The sequence below is a fragment of the Octodon degus genome, unplaced genomic scaffold (assembly GCF_000260255.1).
Source record: "Octodon degus isolate 3935 unplaced genomic scaffold, OctDeg1.0 scaffold00353, whole genome shotgun sequence".
NCBI classification, from domain to species: Eukaryota; Metazoa; Chordata; class Mammalia; order Rodentia; family Octodontidae; genus Octodon; species Octodon degus.
Genome location: NW_004524929.1, coordinates 728970 through 752026, shown reverse-complemented (window position 1 = coordinate 752026; position 23057 = coordinate 728970). Strand labels below are relative to the sequence as shown.

Below are 23057 nucleotides of genomic sequence, written 5' to 3'. Positions count from 1 at the left end.
ATTTCTTTATGATAGCCATTCTTTCTGGAGTGAGATGACATCTCAGTGTGGAAAAACTACTTTCTCTACTTTTCTTTTTTGTTACTTTTTAGCCTTCCTCTGTTTTATTCAACTTTTCTTCTTTACTTTAAAAATCCTTTTCTTGGGGCCGGGGAGATGGCTCAGTGGAATAAGTGCTTCCTGGCAAGCGCAAGGGCCTGAGTTCAATCCCTGGTTCCGCCAAAAAAAAAAAAAACAAAAAACAAAAAACAAAAAACAAAAAAAACCTTTTCTCAGAATTTTCTCTACCATTACTGAAAAGGCAGACAACTTGCTAAACAAGTTTAACACAACACTACCTCTAAATTATGGGTCAATATGATAGATTCTATAGATCTTAGTATCACCAGCAGCTGTTCTCTCCTTGCAGTTCAGTGCTAGGAACCATTCATTTTTCTGTGAGCAGGTTGAGTTGGTGGGGGAAGAAATGCACTTACTAAAGAGAGCTGCACTAGACTGGCAAAGCTTTTGAGCCCTACCGAGCCATACTATTTAACAAAGAAGTGTGAGAATCAGGAGAAAACAAAGCAAAACGATGCCCACAAAATTAATTATTGCCCAAGAGATATCTCATGAGCACCATAGTGCAGGGAAGTCTCAGGTAAAGAACTCAAAGCCAAATGTCTGAAGAGATCAGAGAATAATGTATGAAGAAATTACTAAGATATTCCATGAGCTAAGAGGATGTAAACAGATAAAGGACTTAATTAAACAGATTTTCCATGAGATTATTTTTATTTATTTATTTTGGTGGAACCAGGGCTTGAACTCAGGCCCTTGTGCTTGCCAGCGAAGCGCTTATTCCATTGAGCCATCTGCCCAGCCCTCCATGAGATTAAAGACACAAAAAATAATTGAATTAGTGACAATGATGAGGAATGTGAATAACAACCTTAATAATGCAGTAGAAATTCAGCCAAGCAGGTGGCATACGTCTATAAATCCAGTACTCAGGAGACTATGGCATGAGGATGACAAGTTCAGGAAACTCAGTGAGAGTGAGACCCAGTCTTAACAAAACAAAACAAACAGAACTACATAAAGGTATGAAGATGTAGCTCAGTTTGAAACCTATCAGCTCCATATTTAGAACTCACTGCCCAAAAAAATTATTGGTTATGAAATGGAATCAAGCAGAAATCCTACAAATACAAATCATAATGGAAAGCCATGCCTGTAGATAGAACCAATCAGGGAGAAAGTATCAGAACCTGAGGACAGGAAAGTTGTCACTGGTATTTGCCATTAATTGGTGTTGGAAAGCAAAATAATCCAAAACACATTGTTGGGGCTGGAATGGGGTAGCAAGGTACAATACAGTCATCACCAACAAGTCCTAGCTTGTACATAACCACCCAGCAGAAAAGTATAAAAAAAAATATAAGAAGTAAAGCCATGCTGTTATGTTGAGCTGTAGGGGACTCAGGTCAACAATTTCTGACATTGCCAGTGAAGCAGAAGACCCAACACTATTATGGACTACTGAACTCTTTTAAAATATTTGGCTGAGTTAACACACCTATAATATTCAAATAATGGAACTTAACCAAAAAAGGGTATACAGATGAATGTCCATTTTGTACCTATGTATTCAAAGTGGTTAGGATAGATATATAGTTACATTCTCTTAATGAATAGAGGGATTTGTTCTAATGGTGTTTGTAAATAGGATATCATGTCCACATCTTGTACAGCAATTAACCACTGGGAGGAATGTATGCAATGTGTTAATTATTGAAACTGTCCTACCAATTTGATTTGAAACTGTCTCATTACTATTTGTTTATCAATAAAATTATGGGGAAAAAAACAAAGTATACATAAGAGAACCAACTTTTGCCATCAAAATATGACAAGTACTATATACGGTAAGTTTCATATCATTTGCCTACCAAAGGTGATTACAGTGGACCACTTACTCAGTGATTCTCTAAAAACAAGAATCCATGAAAGGTAGACACAAGAACTAGATTATACTGAAAAACAAACTGATGAATTAGCCAAGCCACGGTATGGTTGGAAAATGCAACTAAAGTTTTTAAAATGTCAGTTAAAACCACTGCAGAAAATATTCCAAATCTAGAAACTGAAATGAACACTTAAGTAAATGAAGCATTTTCCCCAAATAAATATGATCAGAAAATAACTCAATAAAACCTCATAGTCAAAATTATAGAATTTCACAATAAAGACAGAATGAAAAGCCATTAAAGTCTGATGTCACTGAGGTGGCAGGAGTACCTCCTCGGAGAGTGGCATTGGCCCATGGAGTGCTATGTTTGCTGGCCGAATGGGTTCCCCGAAGTCCTGGCTGACAGAAGACATGATAGGTGTCTAAGGGCAGACAAGACAATGAAAGAATTCCCAGAGAAAGACTAGCTCCTCAGAGTCATACCAGTGATGGTTACCACGGAGTACTTATACTGTGCCAAAGAACCCATCACTGTTAAAAAAAAAAAAACTGACCACCACTGTGAGGCAGACCTGGTGAAGGAAGCTACAGAATATATTACAGTGAAGTTGGTTGCCAAGCATATGATGGGGCCTGCAGTTTTTCTCATGATCAAAGAAGTGGTCCACCTCAGAGAGGTGATGAATCTGGTTACTGATAATCCAATGATGTTGCTTTCCAGGAGGACGCAAAGGGCTGTGGTTTGTTTCACGATCCAAGAAGTGGTTCCCCTCAGAGAGGAGATGAATCTGGTTATTCATAGTCCAGTGATGTTGCTTTCCAGGAGGACGCAAAGGGCTGTGGTTTGTTTCACGATCCAAGAAGTGGTTCCCCTCAGAGAGGAGATGAATCTGGTTATTCATAGTCCAGTGATGTTGCTTTCCAGGAGGATGCCAAGGGTCCACCTCAAAAAGATGACTCTAGCTATCCAAGGTCAAGATATGATTATTCTTCAAGCCACCAGAGTGATTACAGGCACATGACAGATGACTTCAGAAGAAAAAAAGTCAACTCTTATTATACCAGAGACCAGTCTCCTCATACAAGGGGTCCACCTCTTTTACAACAATCACCCATAGGCCAAAATCACTCTCCACACACCAGATGTGTCTCTCTACACACCAGATGGCAGAAGCCACTCTCTAGTCCAAAGCAAAATGTCCCCGTTCCACCAGCATAGAAGTAAAAATGGACAGGTCCAGCTTTTGAAAACATCAAGATACACTTCACTTGCAAGTACAACAGCAGGTCCAACATCAAATGTGTTACATAAACCCAGTAGGCAACTTGAAAAGAAATTTGCTGAGGCTATAAGCAAGGGGGTAGGGGGAAAGCTCCAGAGGTCAGAGGAGAACAAATTGTTGGGCATTTCTAAGTTAGAGCTGCAACCTTATTCACTGAGAGGCCAGAGGATTCAGAGCCCCATGCAGCAGGAAGCACAAAATTATTTCAAGATAGTCAGCTCAGAATTCACTCAAAAACAATAGCATGGAAAATGAAAGAGCTTAATTAAGTTTACTGACAACACAGTGAAATTTTTGGGATGGTAGTGAGAAGTTTGACTGAAAAAGATCCTTCTCTAGAAAAGCCTATAAAAATTTTACTGAGTCAGAATTTAAAGAAAATAAGTGTCTAGCATTTTGAAGAACTCAAACATTTCATTGCAGAGTATGATACTTCCACTGAAAATTTTGGAGAGCTGTTTTAGAAGACACAGTGGTTAGGCAAAACAAAAAAGGTTTCTAGAATTTTTTTTCTGTATTGCTTAGATCCTTAATATATGGGAATTTTGGTGATGAAGAGAAATACATTTTAAGGGTTTTCAATTCAAATAAACACCTAACTCAATCTGTATAAAATATTTTAATGAGGGGCCAGGGAGATGGTTCAGTGTAATAAGCTCTTCCACCGGCAAGCGCAAGGGCCTGAGTTCAATCCCTGGTTCCACACACACACAAAAAAAAAATTAATGACAATGTTTTTCTACATGGATGACCTACTAATCCATATTCATCTTCCACCCCTAAAATGATGGTCGGTTAATTGTTTAACGTTTGAAGAAGCAGGCTGGAGGGTACTTTTCTACATTTACTGATGTGTGATCTCTCAAGTGTGAGATTTGTTTGGTCACACAAGTGTAACTTACACATTAGAGATCATTCCACCTAAACATTTGCAATCTTTGTACCTTTCATAATGAGTGACATCCTGTGTAAATATTGGAATTCTAAGTTGTGATTTTTATTAACTTGGTTGTCTTAGGCTTCCAAAGGTTTTAATATGCTAAATATACTATGAGTTTTATCAATAAAACTTTGAAAAAAAATATACTATGAGTACTGTGGTATCTTAGAGGATATTTGCTTTCAGAACAATTCTCACTTAGTAATACCACAGCTCTTAAAGCCTCTGAAGGGCTTCAGGATAAAATCTTTTATTGTTTGTAAATGAACTCAATTGTTCCTTCCATTAAAATACTCCTGAACTGGGCTGGCCAGATAGCTCAGTGGATTAAAGCATCTGCTTAGGCAAACGCCAGGACTGGGATTCGATCTCTAGTCTGCCATGTTGTTCCCACCCCCAGGGCACACTGACACTGAAAATGAGACTGGGTGTGACTGAACACACCTGTAATCCTAGCGCTTAGGAGGCTTAAAAACAAGGATTGTTACGAGTCCTATATGTGCAGTGAGACCTTGTAGACCGTGTATTAAATACATAAAAAACCCCTCCCAAACCTCTGAACTACCCTGATGTCTTAGATTTATGCATAAAACTAAGAGAAGGAGTAATCTGAGATAGAGGGTAATGAGTACTTGAAAAGCCTTTGGAATGACTGAGGAAAAAAATTAAGTATTTGAGTGCTGGTAAGTTATTCTTATACATCCATACGCTCCATCTCTAAAGTGATTCATACAAAGCTTAGAATGAAAGTATTTGTCAGTGTCAGCCATGTGGATGAGTCACGGCCATTGCTTGGCCAATGTGCTCTCTGTGAAAGCCTGAGAGAATGTTTTCTCTGCATGTGACTCTCCCCAGGCACACTCTATATCATCGATCACTTTCCTCTTTGGCCACATCATCTCCTTGATCAGAAAATTTGGGACACTACCGAGTTACGTGACGTTATAGTACAAGTTCTCACATGTCCTGAGTCTTAATTGACCTTGGAAAGCTAGGGCCAAAATGTTGGCTTTCCTTGCGGCTCTCCTTTTTCTCTAATTTTGGTCTGCAAACTTAGGTTGTTAACCATCCAGAAGACAAGCTTATTGTTATTGCCATACAACTTAGGCTGTCAAGCTTAACCTTACTATCTGTCTGAATATCAAACATCTTAGGCATAACATGGAACAGGTATTTTTCATCAAGTACTGATATGTTGAACTTTAAGTCCCTACAGAATATGATGAAAAAAAATTTTAAAATTAGAACATATTTTTTAAAATAGGCATAAAGAATTATATACTTATGTTTACACATAAGTCCAAAAATCTAACCATATACAACCTTGAGGCAGGATAGTCCCACATCATTCCTTTTCCTGTCTCTTGCCTTCATTCACCATCCCCTTTTTTTTTTTGAGTTTTGAAGTTTTTTAATATACTTTATATCAGTGTGGCCCGGGGGCCAACAACTGCTTCAGTTTCTCTGCCTTTTCTTTGTCTGTGATGACCAAGGTATAAAAGTATCTGCTGCTTCAAACTTTAAACTTCACATTATCTTTGTTCTTCTTTATCTTGACAGACTTGGCATCCTTCCGCCTTGCTGTGAACAGAAAATCCTTGATTTACTCAATTTTCCGAGGCATGGCGACAAAGCGCTCCGAGGGAACGGACCGGTACCGCCAGAGAGACACAGGTACCAGCGAGAACCGAAAACAACATAAAAGCCATCCCTTTCTTTTTGAACAATCATCTACCCGAGAGACAGCACAGCAGCAACTGGCATGTCATGACAAGCAGCCCATATTCAGAAAACCAGAATGACAGGCACTCCAAGCATGAAACTACTATTACAGATTACCATCTTCAGTGCAGTTGCTTATTTCACAGTTATCAGTATATATAGTTAGTCAGGGTGAGAATCTTTCCAATTAACTGCTAGATTCAAAAATCTTCTGGAGATTCTCAGGATCATTGCCTTGACAAAGGTTCTACAATCTGAGGTACAGATCTCAGGATAAATCCTGAGGGGATTTCACTGACCTTATCAGACCCAAAAGCTACAACTCTTGTTGCATAGGTCCTGCTTTTCCTTGGTCTTAACCATCAAGCAGAAAAGTATAAAAACGAAATATAAGAAGTAAAGCCATGGTGTTATGTTGAGCTGTAGGGGACTCAGGTCAACAATTTCTGACATTGCCAGTGAAACGGAAGACCCAATACTATTAAGGGGTACTGGACTCTTTTAGAATATTTTGCTGAGTTTACACACTTATAATATTCAAATAACGGAACTTAACAAAAAAGGGGATACAGATGAATGTCCATTTTGTATCTGTGTATTCAAAGTGATTAAGATAGATATATAGTTATATATAGATATATAGTTACATATATAGTTATATATATATATATATGATAGATATATAGTTATATATTCTTAATGAATAGAGGGATTTGTACTAATGGTGTTTGTAAATAGGATATCATGTCTGCATCTTGTACAGCAATTAAGCACTAGGAAGAATGTATGCAATGTGTTAATTATTGAAACTGTCCTACCAATTTGATTTGAAACTGTCTCATTGCTATTTGTTTCTCAATAAAATTACAGGGAAAAAATGAAACTGAAAAAAAAAAAAGAATGAAAATATTCTCAGATTTCTTTTGGGGAATACTTTGTCATCTTGTAAGTTCTCTGTCCTGGTGACTTTGAGAGGTATTTAGTCCTTCATAAATGTTCTTGAAAAAACACAGAAAAGTAAGGAGCAAACTAAGTAGAACACCCCTTACCATGTGATCTACGAAGTAGTCCTTTATGAGTAAGCCATAAAGTGACGAGTTAGTTAAGAATCTTAATTAGGACCATTGGGATAGTTCATTCATTTCCTAGTCACTTCTAGCACCCCACTGGCACAGAAGCAAAATATATAATTTTGTGGCACTGGTTATCAAATCATGTTTGTCACTAGTACTCAATGTGTTATCTTCTCATCTTTCCATTCCCACTCTTTTGATATTACTTTTAGTGGCCTGATGATATTATCTAAAAAGCCACTCCAGTAGGACTGTTATTAAAAGTGGAAAGGCCAGGCTTGGCAGCACATAGCTATAATCCCAGTACTCGGGGAGGCTGGGACAGGAGGACTGCTGTGAGTTTGAGACCAGCCTGGGTTACAAAGTGAGTATAAGGCCAGGCTGAACTCCAAAATGAAACACTATCACAAAAAGATATAGAATGAACAAAATAAAAGTGGAAATAGCATTATAGTTTTAATAGACCCTATGCTTCAAAACGTATTATGCTATTTCACAAATTTAGAAATTAATTTCGGACAACATTTAATTTTTCAACATTTTCTAAGTGAGACTGCCTTGAATTTATATTTTTGTCACTGAGATATTATACCTACTTTTTATAAAATATAAGCCAAATGAAGCCCCACATATTATTTCCAATAGCCTTACTTTTATAAGGAAGAAGTAGTCTATAAGGAAAACTATAGTAGCAGTCTTTAGAAAAACTGAGAAGGTATACCCAGTGGTGTTTTTCTATAAATATTCTACTCCCACAATTCAGTCCCTTTAGCCCAGATGCCACAAATTTGAAAATAAAACCTGGGAAACTATCAGAGGCAAAAGAATTGTTTGCTTTGTTAAAATTAAAGTCTTGCTAACACATATTTAGACATAGATTCCAGTTTCTTCTTCTATTCCCTAAACTTATATTCAATATACAAAGTTGTTTATAGCTTGCTTTCGGCATTATTTTAGGATTGTCAGTGTTAATTTTTTTAAACACATTTTAAAGTCTGACTTTAAATAAATTCAGATGTGTAACAGAGTATGTATTTTGCAAAATGTTCTTGATTGAAGAGATTTGTCTGTAAATTGTCCATTGTTTTGGCATACATCGAGCTGATACAATAAAATTTTCACTGTCTTTTCATGAAGCCTTTATCAATAGGCTGATATTGCAAAGCTTTTTATGAATTTTCTAAGTATAAAATAAAGCAACCAAGGGCCAGGGAGAGGGTTCAGTGGAATAAGTGCTTCCATGGCAAGTGCAAGGGCCTGAGTTCAATCCCCAGTTCCACAATAAATAAATAAATAAATAAATAAATAAAGCAACCAAGTTTTTTAAAAAAAGACATTAGAGAAAAATATCACTCATAAAGGCAAGCCTATCCCAATAGTGACGGATTTCTCAACAAAACCTTAACAGACAAGAGAGCTTAGAATAAAGTTTTTCAACCACCACCCCCTGAAAAACCAAGTCCCAGCAAAGATTATTATGACCTGTAAAATCAGTTTTCAAAGCTGAAGGTAAAATAAAGTTTCTAAACAAAAAGAATAAGAAATTCATAACCATCAAAACCAGCATTACAGAAAATACTTGTGTGAACTCTAAAACAGATGCTGCAAGGAAAACATCACCAGAGTCCAAATTAACACAACAACAGGAATGACACCGACTGGCATATTGGAGCAAAAACCAAAACCTAAATATATGCTGCCTGCAAGAAACACACCTTATCCATTTAAAATAAATAAACATAACCATAAAAAGAAATAATAGAAAATAATATTCCATGTAACCAGAACAGAAAAAATGCGGGAGTGTCAATCCTAATTTCACTCAAACTGTACTCCAAGTTAAAACTGATCAGAAGAAACAAAGAAATCTATACTACACACTGGAAAAGAGAGTAATACAAAAAAAAGAGAGAGAGTAATACAACAGGAGGAGATAATTTTAAATATATGTGTACCAAATGTTGGTGTACTCAATCTCATAAATCAAATATTAGACCAAGAGAACAGATACAGGGGACATGGATATATAGCTCAGTGGCACAGCACATGCCTGGCAAGCACAAGGTCCTGAATTCAATTCCCCCCAGCCAAAAAACCCCTACAACAATAGATTCACAGTGGAAAATTTAAATACTGCACTCTCACAAATAGGTCAAACAAACAAAAGCTCAAAATATTTTAAAGCGTACTAGTACAGATAGACATCTGAGTAGACATATACACACAAGCTCACACAAGTACAAACAACATGTTCACTTTCCAAACTACACAAGAGTCACGATATTCTGGGAAGAAAAATCTTAGAATGGTTAGAACTATAAAATATATATATATATATATATATATATATATAGCGGCCACTGAGATAGCTCAGCAGACTAAAGCACCTGCTTAGACAAGCACAGGGGCCACGGTTCAATCCCTGGCACTGCATGCCATGCCACCCCACCCCCAAGGTGGGCTGAGCCTGCCACAGAGTCCAGGCATAGTGGCATATGCCTGTAATCACAGCGCTGGAACGGCTAAAAAACACGAGGATCACTATGAGTCTGCACTGTGTAATGAGACCCTGTAACAACCAAATACATTTTAAAAATTTATTGGGTTTTGTTTTTGGGGGGGTTGTTTGTTTTTGGCGGTACTGGGGGTTGAATTTAGGACCCTGCACTTGCCAGGCAAGCATTTATTCTACTGAGCTATCTCCCTGGCCCATTTTAAAAATTTAAAACATAATAATAAAATACACAAAAAAGCAAAAACCTTAGCAAAATCATGTCTCAAGAAAAAACCACTATATTGGGCTGGCGAGATGGCTCAGTGGTCTAAAGCACCTACTTGGAACAAGCTTGGGAAAACACAGGGACCACGGTTCGATCCCCCAGCACCACATGCCAGCCAGCCGCGCCCCCTGGTGGGCTGAGCTGGTCACACACACACACACACACACACACACACACACACACACACAAAATAAATAAATAAATAAATAAAAAGAAAAAACCACTATAAATGAAAGAAACTACATTTAAAAACCTTAAAAACAGATTTAGTTGGTGTCTCACACTTATTTTTTGAAAACTTTATAAAATAACAAAGAGTGAAAATTTTATTAGAATTGTTTAGTTTCATTGTTAAAAAGTCATGTAGGCATCTCTGACTATACAAAAGTTTATAGCCGGTGGTTGGGTGGTAAGATGGCGGCTGTGAGTCTGCGGCTCGGCGACTTGGTGTGGGGGAAACTCGGCAGGTATCCTCCTTGGCCAGGAAAGATTGTGAATCCACCCAAGGACTTGAAGAAACCACGAGGAAAGAAATGCTTCTTTGTGAAATTTTTTGGAACAGAAGATCATGCCTGGATCAAAGTAGAGCAGCTAAAGCCATATCATGCTCATAAAGAGGAAATGATAAAAATCAATAAGGGAAAACGATTCCAGCAAGCTGTGGATGCTGTGGAAGAGTTCCTCAGGAGAGCCAAAGGAAAAGACCAGACATCATCCCACACTTCTGCTGATGACAAGAGTCGGCGTAATTCCAGTGAGGAGAGAAGTAGGCCAAACTCAGGTGATGAGAAGCGCAAACTTAGCCTGTCTGAAGGGAAGGTGAAGAAGAACATGGGAGAAGGAAAGAAGAGGGTGTCTTCAGGCTCTGCAGAGAGGCTCCAAATCCCCTCTGAAAAGAGCCCAAGAGCAAAGTCCCCGGAAGCAGGGTCGGCCCCCAAAGGATGAGAAGGACCTCACTATCCCCGAGTCTAGTACCGTGAAGGGGATGATGGCCGGACCTATGGCCACGTTTAAATGGCAGCCAACTGTGAGTGAGCCTGTCAAAGATGCAGATCCTCACTTCCATCATTTCTTGCTGAGCCAAACAGAGAAGCCAGCTGTTTGTTACCAGGCAATCACAAAGAAATTGAAAATATGTAAAGAGGAAACTGGTTCCACCTCCATCCAGGCAGCAGACAGCACAGCCGTGAATGGCAGCATCACACCCACAGACAAAAAGATAGGATTTGTGGGCCTCGGACTCATGGGAAGTGGCATCGTCTCCAACTTGCTAAAAATGGGTCACACGGTGACTGTTTGGAACCGGACTGCAGAGAAAGAGGGGGCCGGCCTAGGAAGAACCCCCGCTGAAGTTGTTTCAACTTGTGACATCACTTTTGCCTGTGTGTCAGATCCAAAAGCAGCCAAGGACCTGGTGCTTGGCCCCAGTGGTGTGCTGCAGGGGATCCGTCCTGGAAAGTGCTATGTGGATATGTCAACGGTGGATGCGGACACAGTCACTGAGCTGGCCCAGGTGATTGTGTCGGGGGGGGGCACTTTCTGGAGGCCCGTCTCAGGGAATCAGCAGCTGTCTAATGATGGGATGTTGGTGACTTAGCAGCCGGAGACAGGGGCCTATATGAGGACTGTAGCAGCTGCTTCCAGGCTGTGGGGAAGACCTCCTTCTTTCTAGGTGAAGTTGGAAATGCAGCCAAGATGATGCTGATTGTAAACATGGTCCAAGGGAGCTTCATGGCCACCATTGCAGAGGGGCTGACCCTGGCCCAGGTTACAGGCCAGTCACAGCAGACACTCTTAGACATACTCAATCAGGGACAGTTGGCCAGCATCTTCCTGGACCAGAAGTGCCAAAATACTCTACAGGGGAACTTTAAGCCTGATTTCTACCTGAAGTACATTCAGAAGGACCTTCGCCTGGCCATTGCCCTGGGCGATGCTGTCAACCACCCAACACCTATGGCAGCTGCAGCCAATGAGGTATACAAAAGAGCCAAGGCACTGGACCAGTCCGACAATGATATGTCTGCCGTGTACCGAGCCTACATACACTAAGCTGTAGATGCGCTGCCCCACCCCTCTGATCTTCCCTTAGGCCCCTCTTCCCAAAATGGGGTTGGGGTCCTGGGATTTAACTCTGGACCAGTCCACCTGTCTCCATTTCCTTTTATACAGACTTGAGACTTGCCATCAGCACAGCACACAGCAGTACCTTTCTCTCTGATGCCCTGGGAGGGAGGGATGTCACTAGGGTTGGCTTGTGAGGAAGGAAACTCTTGAGCCTGGGCACTGGCCCCAACTAGGTGGCCATACTTACGTGTACACACACACACACACACACACACACACACACACGTACACGTACATGTGCGCGCTCTCACCCCAGGATAGGAGCTGCCCAGAAAACTGCTGCTGCCTGGCTTTTTTTCTTCCAAGCTTGTCTTATCAAAACCCTTCCAGTTGAGGAACTAAAATCAATAGAGGTTGACATTGTGTCCTAGTCCCTACCTGGACCCCTGCAGGGAGAGGGTCAGGGCCAGAATGAACCAGCATTGACTCCCAGCAGCGGTTCCTATGGGCCCTCCAGCCTCAGCTGAGGAGGATTTTCAAGTCTAAGCCACCGATGTGCACCCACCTCTTGTAGAAGCTTTTGTAAACTGAGAAGAGACTGCCACCATCTCACACAGGCAATCTTGGCTCTGCAGCAAGCAGCCGGGCTGCAGAGGAGCACAGCTGCCTAGCTTCCCAGCTGCTGCTCAACCCCCATGGGCACTGCAAGCCTCAGCTGGGTCGAAGGTCCTGGCTTCCCTGCAGTGGGAGCTTGCTCCTCACGAGGCTGTTTTAGTGCTTGGATTTGCATTCCAGCCCTTGGGAAGAGTGCCCTCAGGACCCTGAGCAGTGGAGAATGAGAGCCACTCGTTCCTGTTTCCGTTATGCCACCATCTTCACCTGGCTCTGGAGACCCACTGAGCTGGCCAACCTGGCCCAGCCTGCCCTGTGCAGGTCTTCTGCATACCCCATCTCTCTTCACTCTTCTACTTTTCCTCCCATCGAGACAGTATTTCTGTCCTACCTTTGGCTCAATCCCAGCCTGACCAATGATGAGCATTTCTTAGACTCACTTCTTGATAAGAGAATGAGTGTCTGTCCCAGCCAGCATCACACTGTTTAGTGCTGCCCAGGCCAAGGTTTGCCAGCTGGGGGAGAACTGGGCCTGACCTCATGAACTGACCCTCAGCTGTGGAACTGGGACATCCTTGAGGCCCTTACATTTCTCCTTGGATAGGGGACCAGTGGCTTAGAATGTTGCCTGAGAACAAGGAGGAGTTACCCCAGGAGATGTCAGCATTTTCTCCCTCTCATGGGGTGGGTTTTCCAAAGTCACAATTTACAGTTTAACAGTGTAGGGTGGCCACACTGTTGGGGGCAGGGAAGATGTCCACGGGGGTGCGGAACACTTGTTGATTTCACTGGGATTTTGAACTCATTTGTCTGAACACAGCCTGTCTTAGTCTTGGTGGACACACTGAGGGTGGGGGTGGGGGAAGGCACTGTAATGAAACTGGTTAGTCAATGTTGTCTTAATATTGTTGAGAATTCTGTAAAGTTTCTTTTTATGAGTATTTCTGTTTAAGCTATTTCACCTTTGTTTTGAAATCTTTCCCTTTAAGGAGAAAATGTGACACTTGTGAAAAAGCTTGTAAGAAAGCCCCTTTTTCCTTTAAACCTTTAAATGACAAATCTAGGTGATTAAGGTTGTGAGTTTTCATTTTTGCTTTGTTTTTAATGAACATTTGTCTTTCAGAATAGGATTGTGTGATGTTTAAATGGCAAAAACATGATTTTGTGCAATTAAAAAAGCTACTGCAAGAAAAATAAAACATTTCTTGGTAAAAAAAAAAAAAGTTTATAGCCAAATTGTTACCAGGTATGGTGGTGCATGCCCGTAATCTTTTTACTCAGGAGGCTGAGACAGGAGGACTGCCACAAGTTCAAGGCCAGCCTGGGCTACACAGTGTATACAAGACTGGCCTGAACTATATAGTGAGGCTAAGTCTTAAAAAAGAAAAAGTATATAAATGTATCAGGATATAGGTAAGTAGGGTCCAGTTTTGCTTATATTGTAGACATTGTGATACTATTATGGTGCTGTCCTCATTTAGGACATGCCTGAGACTAAAGATTTGTGATAAAAATTAAAGATGTTGTTTAGAAGAGTTGAATGTTGAGTCTTTGCCTAACAAATATTTATTCATAATAAATGACAAGATATTAAATTGGGCCAAATTTAATCCATATTTTTTGGTACATTTTGGTTGAATAATTATGACTGTTAACAGTGGCCACATTTCTGTCTAGTCTGCAACCCAATTTGTGTGCTGTACTGCACCTAGGTTTTTCTGTGTATACTGTCCTTTTGAAATTTTGGGCAACATATGTGCACTCAAAACTATTTTTGTATATTGTCCTGGTCTTAATTTTAACACTGAAAGCAAAACTCCATATGTAAAGAAAAAATTTCTTTGGGTTTTTTCTCCAAGCAAGCTTTTGTAATTTGATCGCTTTCCTCACATCAACTGCAGGACCGATGATGACACGTGTCCTTAAAGAGCTCCATGCAACTGACCAGAATGTGAAGTGTAAATTTGGAGACATATTTCTCTAACATGGTGTTTCGTGTGGTCCATTACAATGATACTTGGAATTTGACTGCCTTTTGCCAAATTTAAGCTGAAAACTATATACAATATTATATAAATTTCTCATCTCTAGTTATTAATTTGAATCTATGTCATAAATCACTCAATTCTCTCCTAACCATTCTTTTTCTCAATAAAGTATGTCTAATCAAAAAAAAGCAAAAACTTTTATAAAATTAGTAATGCATATCAGTAGATGTACACGTTGTGAAAACACGTATCTTGATTTCTCTAATTCGGTGATCAATAAATACTAACTGACATATTGCATCTTTGGTAATTATAAGCCTTTTACTTGTATCATGTTATTAATGCCCACAAAAATCAATTAACATAAGAATATTACAATCTATTTACTATGGTTTGTGTCTAGTTGCCACTCCAAAGCCTCATTCAGTCATGGGGTGATTTCTATACTTTGATTAGTTCATAATCTAGGGCTGGGATTATGGGTGTTGGTGCTACTGGGATTATGGGTGTGAGTGCTACACCCCACCTGGGGCAGACAGCCTGAATGCAACATAAGGCAGACAGACTTACTCTCTGCTGCCACCATGAACTGATGCCCTCTATTAGGTGCCATTTGCCTTGGAGCCAGCTGAGTATGGACTGAATTCTCCAGTAACTGTGGGATAAATAAACCGTTCCTTCCTTCATTTGGGGTTTTGGATATTTGTCCCAGCAACTAGGGAAAAATAACTGAGATGCTATTTTACAATAAACAAACTGATACATAGAATATTCATACAGATAGAAAATATTAAAATCAGATATTAGATTGAAGGAGTCTACGTACAAAGTCTCATCTACACTACAACTTCTGCATGTAACAACTAAAACTTTCAGTAAATACTGGTTTTGCACAGAGAAAAACCAGCCAGGTTAGAACACAATTAACTATATATGAAATGTGTTTGTGCTTTTTAAAATAAAAGTTGTAAAACTAGTTACAAAATTAAATATTATACATTATAATTATTAACATTATTGGTTATAATAGCCAGTGTTCAAATAATTTGAAGGCACAATCATTCAGATTAATTCTTAAAATTTTTGATAAACAGTGCCTTACCTTGTTCGGGGTCGCTGTTCATCTTCGGAATCACTAACTTCTTCACTAACTGCTGATTCCTGAAACTCAGACTCTTCTGAATCTTCGCTGCTCACTTGAATTTAAAAATACATTAAATTATTAAACATTTTACAAAAGAAATGAAATTCACTTAACATACGAATTAACTTCACATTTTTTAGCTGTGATAACATCAGGAATATACATAACTGCATCATACATCAGTGGTTGCCAACCAATGGTACATGTGCCGCAGCAGGCTGTTTACATCATTAAAAGTCCTGAAAGGTTCACCAGCAGTGTGATACAGAACACACTAGTGAACAATATAAGTGGAAAAGGTGAAACATTCCAACCCCAAAAAAATGAAACTCTGCAAAATTCAAAGCTTTCAGAATCAAGATGATTCCAAAATTAGAAAATTTCATATCTGACCACATGTGATAAGATATAGCAAAAATTCAGACACATCAAGAATATTGTATAAAATACTAGAACAATGTAAACAATAAAGTAAAAGCCACAGACTACATGCATAAAATATATACAGGAAATACGTTTCTTATTTAGACATGAGTTCCACACGGAAGTTATCCCATATGTATGTGCAAACTTTCCAAAATCCAAAAAACTTTCACAACCCCCAAAACTTTCTCATCTCAAGGATTTTAGATAAGGTTACTCAACCTGTATTTATAAATGCAATTCAAATGCATTCAAAGTGCAATTATAAAACCATAGTTCTGCATAAGGAGAGTCACATGGAGAGAAAACATTCTCTCAGGCTTTCACAGACAGCAGATTGGTCAAGCAATAACCATGACTCATCCACATGGCTGACACTGACAAAGGATCTACAAACTGCAGAACAAGGTTTCAGGGTAACTCCTGTGAGGTTCTGACTGACCTTGTCAGATACAAGTTCTATGTTTTCTTATATAGGCCTTGCTTTATCTTGGTCTTAATCATCCAGCAGAAAAGTATAAAAACAAGGTATAAAAAGTAAAGCCATATGAATAGACTGAGCTGTAAAAGGCTCAAGTCAACAACTTCTGACACTGCCAGTCTTGTGGCTAACCCACTACTATTATAGACTATTGGACTATATTGAATTACTCTGCTGAATTCATGCACCTACAATATATGAATGGCAATGGAATACCCATCTCTGACAAAAGTAAACAAAAAAGGGGATATAAATGAACCATTTTGTAGTAGAAAAAATATATATACATCTGTATATACAAAATAGCATAAATATAAAACTACTTTCTCATTTCAATGAGAAGAAGGTTTTGAACTAATAGTGCTCAGACAAAATACATCATCTGTATCTTGTACTAGGAATAACTACTACAAAGACAACAATATGCAGTGTATTAATTATTGTAACTGTACTACTAGTTTTGAAACTATCTCATTGCTACTTCTTTCTCAACAAAATTATTAAAATATAAATAAAAATAAATAAATAAGATGCAAGTATTCAGCTGTGATTGCGAAAAATTACCAGTCAATAAAATATGTAAATGATTGTCATAGGTAAATTAATAAAATAAATCTAGCTATTTGACACAAGCAATGTAGGCTGGCTAACAACAGGGGGAAAGGTGATTGTAGACTTCCATACAATGATAATTAAAAACTATAGAAATGATATATAAAGAAACAACATTAGGACTCTAAAAGAGAAACCAACTGCAGGAAAATTTGTGAACAAAATCACAAACTCCATCTATAACTGGAGTGGGGGCTGGGAGGAAAAGACATCTGTTAGTGTCACAGCTATTCTTCTTACTTTGTCTCATTTCAACTGGAAGACAGGTTGAATTTAACAAAGTAAGGAGGTACTGAGAATAAAATTCTAAGCTGTTCAGGTATATATCACTAGGAAAAGAGATTCTGCCTGCTATGACCAGATTATTGATACAAAACTTCAATTTTGTTTCTCTATAATTTCTATAATCATAATTGCCAGCGATGAGGCATTTTTCTGGCCAGAAAAAAGCAAAGGAAGAAAAGATATGAGCCTGAAACACCTCTACAGTACACCCCTACCCCAAAAAATGTGGTGGTCAAATAACGATGGGCACATAATGAAATGACACACACTCCACCTTGAAGGAACACTCAGTAGACAATGCTGGAACAATGTAAACAATAAAGGAAAAAGCTGATCTCATGGAATTCGGGAGTAGAATAGTGATTGGCAGAGGTAGGGGAGATAGAGTTTGGTTAATGTGTATAAAATCATCAGTAGAGGGGCTGGGGAGATGGCTCAGTGGAATAAGCACTTCCCTGGCAAGCGCAAGGGTCTGAGTTCAATACCCAGTTCCACCAAAAAAAAAAATCAGTAGATTGAAGGATTAAGCTTGGTAGCACTTCGCAGAAAGGAAATTTGCTTAAATATATTATATACCATGTATTTCAAAACAGCTAGAAGAGAGGATTTTTAAATGTTCTCTCCACAAAAGAATGATAAATGTACCTGTATTAAAACATCACACTGTACCTCATAAGTATGTACAATTATGATATGTCAATTATATTAGAAACAAGTGTCAGTAAATCCAAAAAATAAATACACACACACACACACACAAAATTACCAACTAAATAGGAATAAACCATTCTTTCTGACATTTACTACATGTTAAATAATGTAAGACATGAAAAAGTACCATTAGGCAAACACCAAAGTAACAACCTCTATAGGCAAAATGGCTGCTAAAATTAGTGGGTTCAAGTAGGATGATAAAGAAGATATTTACAAAATTTAAAAGTATATGCCCACAAAATATTCATTACCTAAAAATAAGAAAATGGCCCCAGCCCTTTTTCACTTTTTGAGACAAGGTCTCATAAAATGGGCTCAAAGTTACAATTATCCTACCTCAGTCTCCCAGAGTATTAAGATTACAAGTGTACACCACTGTACTTAGCTTATATTTATAGTGGAAATAACCTGAAAAAAATGAAAATAGCCAACTAATCAAGGTTAATACTACCAAAGAAAAGCACACTGATGCCATATGCACTTAATATGATGTATTCAAAATGACACATGATTTCTATGGCATTCTTTTAAAAATGTGTAATAATATCAATTTAATGGTTAGAAAACATCAGACAAATATCAAGGAACAGTTGGGAAAATAATAGGCTCATATTCTTCAAAAGCCTCAAGAAAAAAATAGAGGAACTGTCATAAATTAGAATAAAGAAATATAATAAATGAATGCAGTAGGGGATCCTGATTTAGCTCCTGGAGCAGAAAATAAACAATATGGGAAAACAAAGATCTTTTTTATTTCTTCATTTATTTATTTGGTACAGGGCCTCACTACGCAACTCTCACTTACAGTGATCCTCCTTTTAAAACCTTGCCAGTGCTGCGATTACAGGCATGCGCCACCATGCCTGGACTTAGTGGCTGGCTCAGTGTGCCCAGGAGCAGGGCCAAAGAGGTATATGGTGCCAGGGATCGAACCCCGGTCCCTGCACTTGCCTAAGCAGGCACTTAGTTCACTGAGCTATCTCTCCAGCCCCTAAGAGCTTTCAATAACTTCTATGGCTTACTTCAAAAGACAGAAAAAGTTTTTTGACTTTAGGGATCTTGTGGTCTCTTACAACTACTGATTTCCATTCAACCTTGCTGAAGGGCATATGCAAAAGAAGAAAATGAATGAATATGGATATACACAAAAACTTTTATAAAAACAGGCAGTCACTAAGTTTTGGCCCACAGGCACCACCTGCTACACTTAACTTAGTTAATGGTATTCTGTCAATGTTAATTTCCTGGTTTTTATCATTGTACAACAATAACTGTAATATATTACAACAGAGAAGCTACATGAATAGCACTAAAGAAATTTGTGATATTTTTGCAACATTTCTGTAATCTATAATTATTTAAAAATTAAAAAACTTAAAGTACTATCTTGACCTGAGGTCAGAATCAAAGTTCTATTCTAGTTGATGGGACAAAAAGAGACAGGAGAACACAAATATTATAATTAATTGGTAACGGAAATAGAGAAAAAGAGAATAAGGCATTACTGTTTAATGGTTATAAAGATTCCATTTGAGATGATGATCAAAATGTTCTGGAGATGGACAGCAGTGATGATTGTGTAATAATGTGATACAACCAAACTGCACATATAAGTGGTTAAATTGTGCTTTGGCAGCACTTATACTAAAAAATTCTTACACTGGTAAATTTCATGACATTTATATTTTACTATAATTAATGCAATAAAACAATATAAAGCAATTGGTAAACAAGTAGAAGTTGAATGAAGTATGAAAATATGTTGATATTGGTTCCCACATCCGTGTGCAAACCAACACTGAGTAAGTAGATTTTAAGTCTAACACTAATTTTCAAATATTTGAAAATTTTCAAAGCCAGGATAAACATTCACTATATCAAGACCATGTATGTGTCCCCAGACCTAGATCTTTCCTTAGGTCTGGTTTTATAAATGGTAGTGATAGGGGCTGGTGAGATGGCTCAGTGGTCTAAAGCACCTACTGAGAACAAGCTTAGCAAACAAAGGGACAGTGGTTCAATCCCCCAGCACCACAAGCCAGCCAGCCCTGCCCCCTGGTGGGCTGAGCTGGCCACACACACACACACACACACACACACATAAATAAAGACTTTAAAAATAAATAAATAAAAATAAATGCTAGTGATAAATCAGAGCCAAAAAATTGCAACTAACACTCAGATTTGTCCAAAGAATGTGTAACCTAAGTTTGGAAATTGTACTAATTCCAGTTACTATTAAATGAACTGTAAATATTTTATTTTCTAGAAAAATAAAAGAAAAAATTTTTTTCAAAGCTACCAAACAATTAAAAAAATCTGTTGAAAAAAACACATGTACCTTCACCTAAATTCACATATTATTGTCAGAATAGCAGATGTTTTATATCCATAAACATTAAACAAACTCTTGCAACTTGAAGACATATACATAAGTGAAATACACCAGACCCACATGTGTAAATATCATATTGTCTCCCTAATGCAAGAACTCAAAAGAAGAAATAAAAATTGAAAGGTATAACACAGTTAAATGGAAAGTGAGAACTTAAGGATTAAACACCAAAGAGAGTGAAAGGAGAAAAGAGGAAATATGGCAGGGGCAAAACCATAGATTTATATAAACAAGATGGTTAAGGCAGTGGTCCTCAGAATCTCCAGCAGGATTTTGAAGACAGCAGTTGATGGATAGGGTGCTCACCCTGACTGACTATATATGCTGATGTCTGTGAATTGAGCAAATGAACTAAGTATAGCAGTGTGTAATACTAAAATCATGCTTGAAATGCCTGACATTTTGGTCTTCTAAATGGGTACTGCTTCCAATGTCATATAAATTGTTGTTATACTCTTTAAAGGAAAAGGAAAAAGGTAACAGAAGAAAACAACAGACAAGAAAATAATGTCACAGGATTGTCCTGCTACAGTGGTTTTCGTTTTGTTTTGTTTTGTTTTGTTTTTGTTTTTTTGGTGGAACCGGGGATTGAACTCAGGCCCTTGCGCTTGCCAGGGAAGCGCTTATTCCACTGAGCCATCTCCCCAGCCCCTGTCCTGCTACAATGTTGTGTATGGTTCAATTTCTAAATTTCCGTGTAAAAATGTGTAAATTTTTTTTCCACATTCTATAGGGATTTAAAGTTTAGATTGGAGGGCCAGGGAGACGGCTCAATAGAATAAGTGCAAGGGCTTGAGTTCAATATCGGGGGCCCAGGGCGATGGCTCAATAGAATAAGCGCAAGGGCTTGAGTTCAATCCCCAGTTCCACCAAAAAAACAAAAGGTAGCATTTGACTGAAGTACATGAACCTCCGGGGCTGAGGAGATGGCTCAGTGGAATAAGCACTTCACTGGCAAGCGCAAGGGCCTGAGTTCAATCCCCAGTTCAGCAAAAAAATAAAATAAAGTTTAGAATATCCATGGTTGTTGGAAGATAGAAGCTCCATGTTATGTCTAAGGCATTTGATATTCAGACAGACAGTGATGTTAAGCTCAACTGCCTCTGTTACAAGATAATAATATCATTAAGCTTCTCTTCTGGATGTTTAACAACTAAAGTTTGCAGACCAAAAAACAAAGAAAAAGAGGGGCTACATGGATAGCCAATATGTTGGCCCTAGCCCTTCAAGGTCAGGCAAGACTCAGGACATAAGAGAACCTGTGCTGTGACATTTTGTAACTCAGTGGTGTCCCAAATTATCTGATCAAGGAGATTATGGGGCTACAGAGGAAAGTGATCGATGATGTATAGTGTGCCTAAAGAGAATCACCTAGAGAGAAAAAAATCCTCTCAGACTTTCACAGAGAGCAAATTGGTCAAGCAATCGCAGTGACTCATCCAGATGGCTGATACTGACAAAAGATCTACAAGGTGCTATACATGGTCTCAGAGTAAATCCTGGGCACATCTGACTGACCTTGGCACATACAAAAGCTACTTTTTTCCTTATGTAGGTCTTGCTTTAACTTGGTCTTAACCATCCAGCAGAAAAGTATTACCACGAGGTATAGAAAGTAATGCCATATTAATATGCTCAGCTATATAAGGCTGAGCTATAAAAGGCTCAAGTCAACAACTTCAGACAGTTGCCAGTTCTGCTGACAACCCACTACTATTATGGACTATTGGACTATATTGGGCTATTTTGCTGAATTCAAGTACCTACAATAGGAACTGTATCAAGTATGAAAAGGTACTCTGAAGAGTTCTCTAAATACAGTTTCTCTAAAAACAACACAACACCCATCTCTGACAAAACAACAAAAAAGGGGGACATAAATGAAGGACCATTTTGTAGTGAAAATATATCCGTGCATACAAAACAGGATAGTATACAGCTACCTTCTATTAGTTCAATGAGAAGGTCTGTACTAATATTGTCTAGACAAAATAACATGTCTGCAACTTCTCTGACTAACTACTCTGAAGACAACAATATGCAATGTATCAATTATTGTAACTGTCCTACTAACTTCTTTTGAAACTGTTTCATTACTATTTTTTCTCATTAAAATGAATAAAAAAAATCAAACAAAAAAATAAACAAGCACTTTTACACAGTACAATGTGAAATTAAATGCTGATATGACAGATTATCCCTAAGCATAATACCATTCTACAAAAATATTACTAAGACATTTGAAAAAAAGAGCCATTAATATTATAATGGCAATGTTACGAAATTGCCATTAAAATAATTTTGACATTTTTCCATTTTAGGAGAAAATGAAACTTTTCATGCTGTACTGTTTGCTAACCTACATGATACATTTAAATATTAACTTTATTAAATAATATTTACGAAGTACACAATTGCCTTCAGATTTTTTCTCATCTCCCAATTGAGATTCGTAGACAATATATCAACAAGAGAGTTTGGAAATCTCTCCTCTGAACTACATGAACATTGCCATCTCATGTAACAAGGCTATCATTCAGTGGGTCTGATGCGGCGGATGCAAAAATTTTAAGTTAAAAATGCATTA

At 38.2% G+C, this 23057-nt stretch overlaps 1 protein-coding gene, 1 non-coding gene and 2 pseudogenes across 3 annotated transcripts in view; 2 read left to right on the top strand and 2 right to left on the bottom strand.

The window, feature by feature from the left end:
- LOC105741233 overlaps window positions 1-5886 on the bottom strand; it is an 8396-nt pseudogene extending 2510 nt beyond the window's left edge.
- Atrx (ATRX, chromatin remodeler) overlaps window positions 1-23057 on the bottom strand; it is a 305544-nt gene that overhangs the window by 141287 nt on the left and 141200 nt on the right. The window contains exon 13 of the mRNA XM_023708369.1: window positions 15519-15612. Coding sequence (XP_023564137.1) covers window positions 15519-15612 — 94 coding nt within the window. The remainder of the gene's footprint in view (window positions 1-15518; window positions 15613-23057) is intronic.
- LOC101583658 lies at window positions 10152-13637 on the top strand (annotated as a pseudogene). Its single transcript, XR_192934.2, has one exon. The product of XR_192934.2 is annotated as a putative oxidoreductase GLYR1 pseudogene (transcript).
- Window positions 19914-20023, top strand: LOC111814552. The gene has a single exon (XR_002819517.1). It is a non-coding gene; the product is annotated as a small nucleolar RNA SNORA72 (small nucleolar RNA).